Source organism: Varanus komodoensis, unplaced genomic scaffold (genome assembly GCF_004798865.1).
Source record: "Varanus komodoensis strain SLA01 unplaced genomic scaffold, ASM479886v1 scaffold113, whole genome shotgun sequence".
Lineage (NCBI taxonomy): Eukaryota > Metazoa > Chordata > Lepidosauria > Squamata > Varanidae > Varanus > Varanus komodoensis.
The window spans coordinates 198,020-211,272 of record NW_025335325.1 but is presented as its reverse complement, the minus strand read 5'-3'; the positions used below and the strand labels follow the sequence as shown (position 1 = coordinate 211,272).

At 46.3% G+C, this 13,253-nt stretch overlaps 1 protein-coding gene across 6 annotated transcripts in view; it reads right to left on the bottom strand.

Annotated features, from left to right (window-relative positions):
- LMNB2 (lamin B2) overlaps positions 1–9,130 on the bottom strand; it is a 28,874-nt gene extending 19,744 nt beyond the window's left edge. For 5 of the 6 annotated variants that reach the window (XR_006413799.1, XR_006413801.1, XR_006413800.1 and 2 more), the window contains exons 1-2: positions 8,822–9,130; positions 4,146–4,282 (exon numbers count right to left, since the gene is read on the bottom strand). Coding sequence is in view for 1 of the 6 variants with exons in the window: in XM_044421011.1 (XP_044276946.1) it covers positions 4,146–4,282; positions 8,822–9,073 (389 nt within the window). In the remaining 5 variants the exon portion in view is untranslated. Of the gene's footprint in view, positions 1–4,145; positions 4,283–8,554; positions 8,801–8,821 lie in introns of those variants that run through there. The other variant, XR_006413803.1, reaches the window with a different exon arrangement.
- Positions 9,131–13,253: the final 4,123 nt, after the last annotated feature.

Here is a 13,253-nt window from a genome sequence, read left to right as displayed (position 1 = left end):
TTAACTATTGCTTATTGTAAGCCATCCCAAGACGTTCTGTAGGGGACAGGATAGAAAAGCTTTTAATAAATACAGTGGTACCTTAGCTCACAAACTTAATCCGTGCCAGGACCCTGGTTGTGAGCCAAACTGGTTGTGAGCCAAGTTAAATTTCCCCATAAGGTTCAATGTAAATAAGATTAATCCGTTCTGTAACTATTTTTTTAATCAGAAAAATGTGAAGCAAAGTGACAACGAACAACAAGGATCATGGCATTCCACCCCAGCCCCAAGCGCAGCCATCTCCCCACGCCCCCAGCACGACCGTGATCGCGCCCGTCATCCCAGCATGCTGGGGGTGGAGACAGGTGTGATCACAGGTGTACTCGGGGGGGGGGAGATGGACAAGTTCCCAGTTGCACTCGTGCAGGAAAGACAGATGCAATATACGCTTTAAGCGACATTTTAATTGTTAACAGTATTTGCTTATTTTATCTGGCCAGGGCGACTTATTTTATATTGTTATTTATTTTATATTGTTATTTTTATATTGTTATTTTTGTATTTTATTTCATGTTGTGAGCCGCCCCGAGGCTTCGGCGAATGGGGCGGCATAGAAATGTTTTGATTAATTAATTAATTAATCAATCTCAGCCATCTCTCTTCAGTCCACAGCACAATCACGGGCATCTTCCCACTCGGGGGGGGGGGGGGGGGAGACAGCCGCAATCATGGTTTCCACCTAATGCGGAGTTCATGACCCAAGTCAAAATTTTTATGAAATTTTTGTTTGCGACCCAATTTGATCATGAACTGAGGCGTTCGTGAGCTGAGGTACCACTGTAAGTAAAACTATAAAGATCTTTGAATATTCGGATACAATTCCTTCCCAGTACGTGGCAGCAGTTTCAAGGACTGGTAAGAAAGAAGCTGAGCACAAACTCCCTTTAGCCAAATTTCACGGATTTCAAACTTGCTGTTCAGCCGAGCCCTCCAGTCTTTCTCCCGTGAAGGGATAGTCACCACCATATGTGAGTGGCGGATCCCCAGCTGCTTCCCAGGGCAGTGAGCAGAAACTAACAGGTCTAAAGGGTCCTTCCACCATGGTTTAATGGGGGAATGGCTGCTTGCACAGACTGGCACTTCCACAGGCTGGGTGCCAGCTGTACACACAGGCACCAGGAAGTCTCTCAAAGCCAGCAGGGGAAGGGGCCTCCATCCATTCCATACTGCAAGACATCTGCAGCTCACGAACCCAAGGGAGTAAAGTCCTCTACCAGCTTTACTGGCTTCCAATTGAAATCCGGGCCCAATTCAAGGTGCTGGTACTAACCTATAAAGCACTGAACGGCTTGGGACCAGGATACCTGAAGGAACATCTCCTTCCCTAAAAGCCCTTGTGCCCCTTAAGGTCAGCAGGAGAGAATCTGCTCCAGGAACCCTCCTGAAGGAGGTAAAGACGGTCTCCACCCAGAGGAGGGCCTTTTCTGCAGTGGCGCCCAGACTCTGGAATGTGTTCCCCAGAGAGGTTTGCCTGGCATCAACTTCATACGCTTTTCAGTGCCAGGTGAAAATCTTTTTATTTGCCTGTCATTTTAATAACCAGGAATTTTAATCAGTCTTTAATTATCCAAAGTAGTGTTTTGGTTTTGTTTCAATTTTGATCTTGATTTGGATTTTGTTCTCAATGGCAGTATCTTTCTGTTTGCTTCATGTACATTTTTAATTATTGTTCATTGTTGTTTTGACTATGGGCTGATTTTTTGGTTCTTGTCAGCCATTCTGAGATGGCCCACATATAGAACAGGATATAAATATTTGAAATAAAGAAATAAAAGAAGGACTTTACATTACAGCAGCAACCAAAGCAAGAGTGAGAGCCAATGTGGTGCAGGGCTGGGACTGGGGGGGGGGGTTGGTCTGGGTTTTCATCCCCACCCAACCATGGGGCCAATGGGATGACTTGAGGTCAGTCACACCCCCCCCGCCCTACCTTGCAGGGTAGTCGTTGTAATAAAATTGAAAGAAGGAGGAGGATGTAAGCCACTCTGAGTTCTTTGTAAGAAAAATATGAGACATAAATCTCACAAATAAATAAATAGGCACACAGTAGTTTAACACATGTAGTACGCAAGAGACTAACAGAAAAGCTCCTTCCTCTCTGCCCTGCCCTGACTTGGTCTATGCACCAGCTAGTGCAAGGCACAGACTGAGATATTTGGCATTTCTCCTCCTATATTGCTTTTGAGCCCTGGTATGCTAAAAATGTGGATCTGCTGAAAGCAGTTTTTTATACAGTCACAACAGCAAGCCATTCAGTGCTCAAGTAACTAAATAAATCCTCATTTAGGGCTTTTAAATGAACAGAGATTAACATCAACAAAGCTGCAGACTTCCACCCCAGCAACAAAATACCATCACAACCCAGTATATTGCAATTTCAGCTCTAAAACGCTGAGCAGCTTTTCTTAGCCATTTCATACCATATTCAAGTACAACCCCCTAGATCAGGGGTCCTCAAACTTTTTCAACAGGGGGTCAGTTGAAAGGTGGTGGCTACACGTGTGGGCCAGTGAGGAGAGGCCAGGGAGCACGGCCCAAGGTGGCGCTGGATGTGCGTGGCGGCAGCTCACTCGCTGGGAGATCTCCCAGTGAGTCCAAAACCATCTCCGAGCGAGCAAGCCACCTCCTCAAGCCCACGCTGCACGGCGGCAGCGAGCGTGCGTGCGTGCATGGGGGAGGCAGGCGGTGGCTTGCTTGCTTGGAGATGGTTTTAAACTCACTGGGAGATCTCCCATCGAGTCCAAAACCACCTCTGAGTGAACAAGCCACCACCTCCCACCCACGCGGCAAGCATGCGTGTGGGCGGGGGGCAGCGGCGGCACCGGCCGGGTGAATGGGCATGGCAGGGCAGGGCAGGGCAGATCCGTCCCACAGGCTATAGTTTGAGGACCCATGGGAAGAGTAGAGTTGGAAGGGGTCATGAAGGCCTTCAAGTCCTACCCCTGTTGTTGCAGGACACCACGTTATGCCATCCCACTCAGGTGGCTGTCCAGTTTCTTTTTGAATGTCTCTAATGTTGAAAGTTTAGTGTTTGAATGTTGCCAGAAGTTGGAACCCAAGTGTACTGAGCTCATATTATTCCGATACTTTGAAAGAGAACCTTGCCAAGAGCCACATTACCAAATAAAAACAGCTTCTACCGGGTATTTGCAAGTTGGAACAGATGACCAGACAGAGGGAGGAGGCTCAACTTCTCCTGCTCCAGGCATCCCACACAAATTGGGGACAAAGAATTTCATGGGAAAGGACCGTTCTTCCTGTCCAGGTTAAGATTTAATTGGTAATGGGTGAGTATGTAAGTCACTGGACTGGACGATCTTGTTAAGGAAAGTTGAAGCCAGTAGAAAAAGAAAGGGAAGTTCAATTATGGGATCAGCTGAATCCACAAAGGAAGCTACAGACTTGCACCTAGAAGGGCTGAGCAGGACTGTCACAGGCAGGACATTTTGGAGGGCGTTAATTCATAGAGTTACCGTAAGTCCAAGATAACCTGTGATAGCACATAACAGCAACAAAGCATGTAAGGGCTGACAGGCTGCCTGGAACCTACTCACACGCCCCCATGTAACTCCACCTCTGCTCTTAGGTGACAATGAAAACTTCTAAGAAGCCTAAAAGCAGTAGAAGAAGGGTAAGTTTTCATTTTTAGCCCTCCCCTCACTTGCTCTGAAAAATGGTCCAGATCGATGGAAAGTTTTAAACTGTTTTTTGTTTGAAATCCCTTCTCCCAGATCAAAGAAGGTGGGGAAACACAGGCCAGCAGGGATCACCTAGACTAATAGTCCATCCCCAGCCCCTGCTGTAAAAAATTCAGCTGCTAGGAATCATGTTACCCATATATGTGCATAGCATGTAGTTAAGGCCCAACATCCCTGCCTTGAAGAAAAAGGACTGAGATGACAGATACAAGGCCAAGTCTGCTAGCCTGCTTTTTCCTCTCTCACGATCCGGAACGTTGAAGGCCATTATATCAGAGCTGGCCCTCAAGGACAGAGCACGTCAGGCAGAGTGAGGGCCAAGCTGGTCTTGGGAAACACCGAAAAGACTTTTACAGCCCTGCTTGACTGAGACGGGTTCCCTCAGCATGGGACAGTTTCTCTTACCTCTTACAGAGCTCATCAAGTTCCGCCCGCAGTTTTCCGATTTCGATCTGGAGCTTTGCCCGCTCTCTGGCTGTTTCATCGAGAACTCTCCGGGCATCAGCCAGCTCCGACTCATAGAGGGCCTTGATGCCAGTCACCTGCAATGAGAAAAGAATCAGGTGCCAAAAGCGGCCTCTGGGGAGCTGGACATGCCAAAGACACCAGAAGTGAAACAGTTCTTAAAGCTGGTAGGAGGCCGCTATCATTTAGCCTTCCTCTGTCTCATCACTCGACACAGAAGCAGAAGACACAACAGGAAAAAGGTGAAGCTTCTTAAGTTCTCATGCAGCAGCAGTGGGCCTTTCCAGCCTCCTCATCAATGCCTCATTCTTTCTGCCAGACAAAAAAGGCCTCAAAACTGTGTGAAAGGTAGGATGCTCTCGATACAGATGTGCTGAACAATTTGTTCACAATTATTGCTGAAAATAGAAGGAAACCCACATGTCTTCAGGTCTGGTGCATGTTGTGAAGGCACTTTGCATATGCTACTTTTTTTTAGAAAGTCTGTGGCCCTTTAATAACAATGCTTGGCATTTACACATAAATCTTTGGGCAACTTAGGAAAAGCATGTCACACAATAGCTTGATAAATGTTCTAACAACCCTGAAAGGCAGGGTTAGGGTTAAGTTCTCATGGCACAATTCAAGGCTAGCCAATGAAATGGAAAGCGTCCCTAGCTCTTAGGCAGGTTACACAGAAGAAGAGTAGAACATGCACAGACATGAACAGAAAATTAGATTGCAAGAGCCACAAAAGTGAAACCCTTGGAAATGGTTCATCTTCTAGCTAAAACATGCCACTTCACTAAAACCAGGAAGAAAGGAAGCCAAGGCCATGAGAGATCCTAACAAAAGGGAAGTTAAGCAAGGTCATCTGTTGTCCAAGGCAGAGCAACAGGACACAAAACATCAGAGCTAAAAATGTTAAGTATATTACAGAATATTGAGGAAAGATCTGTAATTTGTCTTGAAAGGTATCTGTACTTGCAAGGTTTGGGACAATTTGGGTGAATAGCCTATAATATGGATACTCAAAACATAGAAACAGAGCGAGTCAGAAGGGGCCTCCAGAGCTAAGTGTTTTAAAGTTGTAAGCCATCCTGGGATGTCTTCTAAAAGATGGGGTATAAATATTGCTAATAAATAATAAGTAAATCTCCCACAAAGAATTCTAAGCAACCTAGATGTCATAGATTAAGAAGATCAGAAGATTCTATTATGGCTGGTAAGTACTTAAAAGACTTGGAATACCAGAGAGAGGGGAAAGTAAAAACGAAATGAACAGATCAACACATTGAAGGGAGATGTGTCCTAATGCTTGGTTGTAGCAAGCCACAGTTAAGAGCACAAATACGGAACAAGATCGATCTTCCTTAGTCTGATCAAGCAGTTATTCTTGTGCTTTACGACTGCATTGGCCAATCTCTAGATATATAAATAGAATAGTCTATGTTCACTGTAAGATGCACAAGACTGTGAAGCAAATGTTCTTATCGACTTTATTCCCTTCCTACAGTTAATTTTCTTCTTCGGATTCTTTCAAGTCAGACACCTGAAGAAGTCCCCTCAGCCGGAGTGAATCAAGCAAGGTTGAACATTATGCCCTGTTTATCACACATTAATTCTCATTTTTGAGCAGGCTACTCAATGGAATGTCCAAAACACTGTTCAGGGACCCGGAAGCCATGAAGACTGCTGAGAAGCCTTCCTGACAACATCTGGAAATACCCTTCCTGACAACATTCCCCAAATGCTCAGAGATCCTGGGACCACAAGGAGGGTGCCACTACCTCTTTGATTATAGTCTAATTCCCAGCAATATGGGTGCGTAATGGCCACTTGGAGTTGCAAGTGCACTGTGTCCTAGCACACACACTTTGGGCTTTTGAAATGTCTACTTACAAAATTATAACTTTAGCAAAAGACCACCCTGTTATCAGGCAGGGTCTGCAGTGTGCAGAAGTGTTTTGTTATACACGGATTATTTTTATTTTATTTATTTATTTAAAACATTTTTTATCCCATCCTTCCCAATAAAACATCTCAGGACGGCTTACAAACATTAAAAACAACAACCATATTAAAAGTACAATCAGCAATAATGGTAAAACAATAAATAGCAAAAAATAAATAAATCACATTCATAAAGAAAAATGCGTAAAATAAAAATGCGACTGTTAACTTAAACATCTAAAATCCTTAATTCTTAAAATGATGGTTAAATAAAAAGGTCAAGGATATAGTCAGCTATACAGAGATGCAGGGGCCCATTACAAAGCCAGCCTTCCCAAAGACAAGGTTGGGAAATCGCTCAGAAATTATGTTGTGTCCAAGCTCAGGCAGGATTCCCTCATTTCAGTTCACAGCACAAAGCATGTTTCTTCTTCACTTGCAAAGCGCAGTAAAAATGAAACGCAGAAACCACGTGGGACATGAAAGCGACAGCCCAGGCTTTTCCAGAAAGGTATTTGGTGTATGAATGCCCTCATCAGAGGAAGACATACCACCCCCATGATCCACCACCTCCCATCCCTTGCATATAGGTCTGGCCCCTCCAGGGCAGCTCTTACCCTCCATCTGGGCACTGGAGGCTTTGCCTGAGTCTCATCTGAAACGGCAAGGAGGCCGAGGGGCTTCAAGACCCACTAAATTTGCAGGGTGATCATTGAACTTGCTGCTTCCGCCGCCAAAGCTTCATCGAGTGAGCACGTCTGCTGGCCATTATCGCCGTTTGCTACTCTTTTCCCCTCATCATGAGAACCCCCATCATGAGAACCCCCATCATGAGGACCCCTCATCACAAGGACTCCCTCATCAGCCACGCACTTGTCCTCATCCTACCTCACATGGGTCCTCATCCTACCTCACATGGGTCCTCATCCTCAGAGAAGCCCCCATCCTTTCCCACCTCCCCCATTTCCCCAACAGGGAATAACTGGCCTGCCTTGAAGGTGGTGCAAGAGCTGCCCCCACCCCCCCCGCGCGCGCGCGCACACACACACGAGAATACACAAAGAGCCCCAAGGGAGGCCAGTGCACACACAGGACTCGCTCCAGGGAGAAGGCACTGGGGAGAGTTCTGTTCCCGAATGCAGCCAGACCTTTTAATTTGTTCAACATTTTAAAGTTGAAATAATTTTAATCTGCTTTTATTAATATTAATATTCTCAGTCGCATTTTATCTTGTTACAAGTCAATTGTATAGGACGGAATGAACATATTCTAAAGAAACAAACTAACAGCAAGGGTAAACCAAAGTAGCGCCTCAAAAGTTGCACCCCGGTACATGCGTTTTATACCCTAGGTAAGCAATTAGGTCACCTAATACACACCTAATGCATCAATACAAAAATTGATGCACCCCCTCCCCTGCTGCTAGCTTCAAAGTGTCCTTTCTTCTGTCAAGGAGCAGACATTTCAAATATTTTTATCCCATCCTATACAATCCAATTGTCTCACGTGGCTTACAATGTCATCTAAATAAACAATCAATACAAACAATCAATAACAACAAGGTATTTCCCACGTCTATTTCTGATCTGCTCCAGATTCACATATGTCCTCACTCCCTGCACATTTCCAACTTTCACTGTGGTGATAACCAGTTTCCACTGCCCCTTTGATTACTGTATTGTATGGCACCAGGTGAAATCATTTTTATTGGTCAGGCGTTTTAAGGCTGAAATTATTTTAATCTGCTTTTATTAACTTGGATATCCCCAGCAGCATTTCATCTTATTGTATTCTTTGATTGTCTGCATTGTTTCTTTATATTTAAAATTTTTTTTTCTATTTGTGTGTGTGTGTGTGTGTGTACACATATATAATATTTATGTAAAAGAGCAACTGTGGAATGCATTCCTCAGAGAGGTCCGCCTGGCATGGACTTTATATTCTTTTTGGTGCCAGGTGAAAACCTTTTTCTTTACCCATTATTTTAAGGATTGAGGAATTTTAACTTGGTTTTCATATATTTATAGTCGCATGTTGGCTTTTGTTATTATTATTATTACTATTATATTTCTATGCCGCCCCTTGCCGAAACCTCGGGGCGGCTTACAACATGATAAAATACATTGAAATACAATAGTACATCATAAATTACCATTAAATATAAAAATACAAAAAAAGACATTGATTTACAAATACAAAATTAAAATTTTATTCTACGTTGTTTCTTTATTGTTCTTATTATCGTAAGCCGTTCTGGGACTCTTATTTTAAAGAAACAAATCTATTGCAAGCCATCCCGAGACAACTGAATTGCACAGGACGGGGTAAAAAAATATTCTAAATAAATAATCGATACTGCATTGGAAGTCAGGCCGGCTTGTCAGCTGTGGGTCACGCGAAGCCCCTTTTGTTCTTACCCCTTCTGGGACAGGGTCGCTGTGGGGTCTTCCTGGGTCGCCTCCCTCTGGCCAACTCTTCCCGGGGCCTCCCCCTGGCCCCCCACTTTGGGGTGCTGCCATTGGCAACGGGGCAACCACAGCCCCGCGAGGTGGGGCCCTCGGGGCACAGCCGACGACCCGGCCGCCCTGCTCCCACCCCCGAGGGAGGCCCTTCCGGAAGACCACCGAGCCCATCATCCCCCACCACACAACGCCCCGGCGGGGTCGGCCGCCCCGCCCGCTCACCTCGCGCGTGACCACCTCCTCCTTCTCCGATACGCGCAGCAGCAGCCGGTCGTTCTCGAGCTCCAGCGCACGCACGCGCTCGATGTAGTGGGCCAGGCGGTCGTTGAGGTGCCGCAGCTCCTCCTTCTCCTGCAGGCGGGACAGGCGCGTCGGCGACAGCGGAGTCCCCGCCGAGGAGGAGGAGGCGGCCGCACCCGAGCGCGGGGGGCCCGGCGGGACGGCGGGAGGCGGAGCGGCGGCGGCGGAGGACATGGCGGCGGCGGCTGCGGCTCCTCATTCAAACCTGAGGGGAGGGGTGGCACAAAATGGCGGCGGCGCGAGCCCAGCCGCGGCGAGGAGGCGGCGGCGCTCGCGCGGGGCACCACGGGAGGCGGAGTCCCGCGCGCGGCCAATCCGGGCCCGTCGCGGGGCACCCTGGGGAATGTAGGCGCACCGCCGCCTTGCCCGTAGTCCGCCGGAGCCGCCATTTTGGGGCCTCCAGACGTTGTCTTGTCCAGAGAAGATGGTTCTTTCGGTCAAGGGGGCTGCAGATTGGGACATGACGTACAGCCAGCGCGGCTTCCCCTCTTCCGATGGAGGTCTCCAGGGGGAATTCGCCGTTCTACAAGGACATCTCTCACAGTACACTATAAATGCATTCACACGACCAAAGCTATTCTCCAAGCATCCTTGCAAGCCTTGAATCAAGCTCTGCTGACAGCTCTGCTGGTTTTTTTCCTCCACTGTCCCCATGCCTTTTTTGTGTCCATATATGCCCACCCACCCGCCCGGCCGACCCCTGAGATCAGCGGGAGAGGCCCTGCTCCGGGAACCCTCTGTGATTGATATTAAACGGCTTGGGTCCTGGCTACCTGAACGAGCGCTTACGTCCGTATATGCCCGACCGCCCTTTGAGATCTGCGGGAGAGTCCCTTCTCCGGGAACCCTCCACGAAAGAAATTAGGAGAGTAAATACTCGGAGGAGGGCTTTCTCTGCGGTGGCGCCCAACCTATGGAATTCACTCCCCAAAGAGGTCCGCCTGGCACCGTCGTTACTGGTTTTTCAGCGCCAGGTAAAGACCTTTTTACTTAAACATCATTTGAATTGTTAAAACATATGATCTGGCCAGGGCAACTTCTTCTTCCTTCTCTTTCTCCTCCTATATTTTTATTTACTTAAGTTATACTGATAATGTTAATCTTATATTTGTAAACCAATGTATTTTTTTTGTACTTTGTATTTAATGGTAATTTATTATGTGCTATTGTATTTCATTGTATTTTATCGTGTTGTAAGCCGCCCCGAGGTTTCGGCAAGGGGCGGCATAGAAATGTTATAATAATAATAATAATAATAATAATAATTAGGAGGGTGAGTACCCAGAGGTACCCAGAGGAGGGCCTTCTCTGCGGTGGCGCCCCACCTATGGAATGCGCTCCCCAGAGAGGTCCGCCTGGCGCCGTCGTTATTTGTTTTTTGGCGCCAGGTGAAGACCTTTTTATTCAAACGCTATTTTAATTGTTCATACTATTTATTTATTTTATTTTTCGGGCCAGGTTGACTCATATTGTTTTATACTGTTCTGATTTATTTATTATTGTGAGCCGCCCCGAGTCTTCGGTGAATGGGGCGGCATGGAAGCCTTCTAAATAAATACATAATAAATGAAATTTGGATAAATCCTGTCAGAAAAACATTGCTTCTGTGTGCTTTTGCATTGTGGAATCAGTCCTGTACTCTTTCTCAAAAGCACCAGCTTTCCAAGCTAAGTCCCTGTTTAAAATGGCATTCCTCCCCCGCTCCTTTCTCTCACCTTTAGCTGTAAGCTACAGTAGACAGGCCATTTAATCCAGATATACATTATATACCTTCACAATGATTAAATCATCATTGTTGGAATTCCGTTTACCAGGAAGTGTCTTTTGCTAGCCCAGAGGGCTCCTTGTGCCCTGGCCATTCAGAACGGTGCGGTGCGGATGCATTACTTAGGTTCTGAGTCTAGATGAGCTTATTACTCCATTCATCGTTTCCCAGTAGCTCAAATTTACATGTCTAAGCAGACCCAGAGATGGGTTCAAGTTACTCAACTAAAGTGTCAATGCACTGCCATTAGAAATATTGTAATCTCATTGTTACTGTATGATTGACTGACATTCCTTTATCTATTCTGTATGAGATGACCTCAGAATCTTATTGTAATCTCTGCCTTCTGTCACCTATTGCTCTGTACCTGTGTACGTGACTGGGAAGGTATAAAATACCTTGTAGTTGTATTTCAAACCTTGCAGCGAGTTTACCTCTGCCTGCCTGGTAATGCATTATCGTGAGTTTACCGTGGGAACCTGGGCCAAACAATAAAGCCACAGATGGTCTGAATGCTTGATCTTTCCCACTAACCCGAGTTTTATATCCACCTCACGAATTGAAACTCCGGGATTTTCTGACACTTGTTTGACGTTTCTTTTTAGATTGGGCTGCCTGGCCTGGCCTCCCCCATCCCCATTTGCAGGTTTTTCCTTCCTAGTTCCTGGGGTGGGGGTCAGCCCCAGGCTGTTCTAATGATCCACTGGTTTTCTCTGTTCATTCATAATGTAAATTAACAATTAACTGAGTTAATAGCTTAGCTGAATTATTAATTATTAATTATTAACTGAGAATATAATAACACCAGATTAATTAATGGCTTGTCTAGATTGTAAGCCATCCTGGCACAAATGGATTGTATAGGATGGGAGAAAAGTAAATGAATGAATCCACCCAAAATGATCCATTGAAACCTGCTAGAATTCTGTAATTCCGGATGGTTTTATTTGCCACCTGTCACTCAAGCCTTCAGTGTGTCCTGATGTTTTCCAGATGTTGGGAATTCTCAGGATCACAGATGTTCCCAGACTCAGAAAACAGCTGGAGCAAGCAGGAGCCTGAGACAGAACTTAGCGCCAAAACCAATTTTATTCGAGTGCACTTCTGAATGCGTGGAGATGGAGGGGAATTGGGTGTCCCCAATCAGGATTGCACAAGTGGTATAGAAAACACACATTCTATACCCCACGTCACAAGCATGATGTCCAGATCCATGGTGGATCCATTCACATACTGTTAATCTTTTCCTTTTGCAAGTTTACAGAAAGGATCCTTTATTCTTCCCATGTGTCTCATCCCGAAGTTTCTGCGCCAATTCATCATGCTTCTTGCTGCTTTGATTCTCAACCCGGGTTCAGGTCCCCCCCCCATCCGCTTCCTTTGGAGATCCCACTGACTTGTCCCAGGAGGCCACCAGGATCGTCCCCTTTGCCTCCCCGCTCCCGCCTGGACAGGGGCTACGGGGCTTTTCCTATGGGGCCTTGTGAGAGAGGGAAGATTTCCGTTACTAAGCAGAAAGGTGATACCTGAGGCAAGGATGAACTGCCAAAAGCCAGAGTGAGGAGCCATTTGTAAATAGGAAGTAGAAGGAAGTAGACAGAGTTGAATTAGTTGCTACTGTAAGCAAACAAAGGTGGGCTAATAGTATGTAGTATAGCTAAGTTTGAGCACAAGAGAAAGAGTAGCATAGTATTTCTCACATCAAGGTTCTGAATGTGAGAAATGAAATATGACTGTTACTAAGTGGTAAGGGGAAAACCAAAGAAAGGGTGAAATACAGGGCTAGGGTAGGATCATCGAAGGCCCTTAAGGCCAAAAGGCCTGAGGATAGAACCATGCAAATAGTCGTACTAAAAGTAATAGTGTTTGTTACATCAAAGTCCTGAAAAATACCAGAGAGGGTAAAATTGGGGGGCAGTGGTAAAACTGTTACCTTCAGTGGAGGAGAGCAGGAAATTGATTGCCTTTTACAACTGGCCGTAATGAGCCTGGAGGAAAAGCTGTTCTTCCTAGCTCATCCTCCCACAATATTTAAGAAGCAAGTTGGCGTCGAGTAAGAAGCTGCAAGGCCGCTCCGGCCTGTTGAACTTTTAGAAGGTACTGCGTACGCTTAATAGGTTCATGAATAGTAACGGGCACCCCTCTCCTAGGTAATGGGCTCATTAGCATGAACATGGGGTGTATGAGCAGGAGGGGGAACATATCGAGGAGTAGTATGATGTAGGTGGACGGAGAAGATTGCAACTTCTTCGTAGAAGCCAATGGGAGAAAAGAAGAAGGGTCTGTGAGCCGGGAAAAGGGAATAAAAAGCAACCTCTTGTGTGTAAACGGCACCCTGCCTGTGTGGCGGGGCCCGCTCTTGCAAGAACGAATTCAACTGGACCGCTTGGTACTTCGCCTCCGTATCGTCACTACCGGGATTTACTCCTTACAACTGGGGGCTCGTCCGGGATGGGGGCTCGTCCCAGGTGAGTATTTCTCCAGCCCGCACCAGGGAGACTCGTCCTGCCGATTGCAGCGGCCTAGGTCAGGTGGAGGGATCACCTGGGTGCTGCCCCATTGACATTTTGGACATAATACGGGGACAAA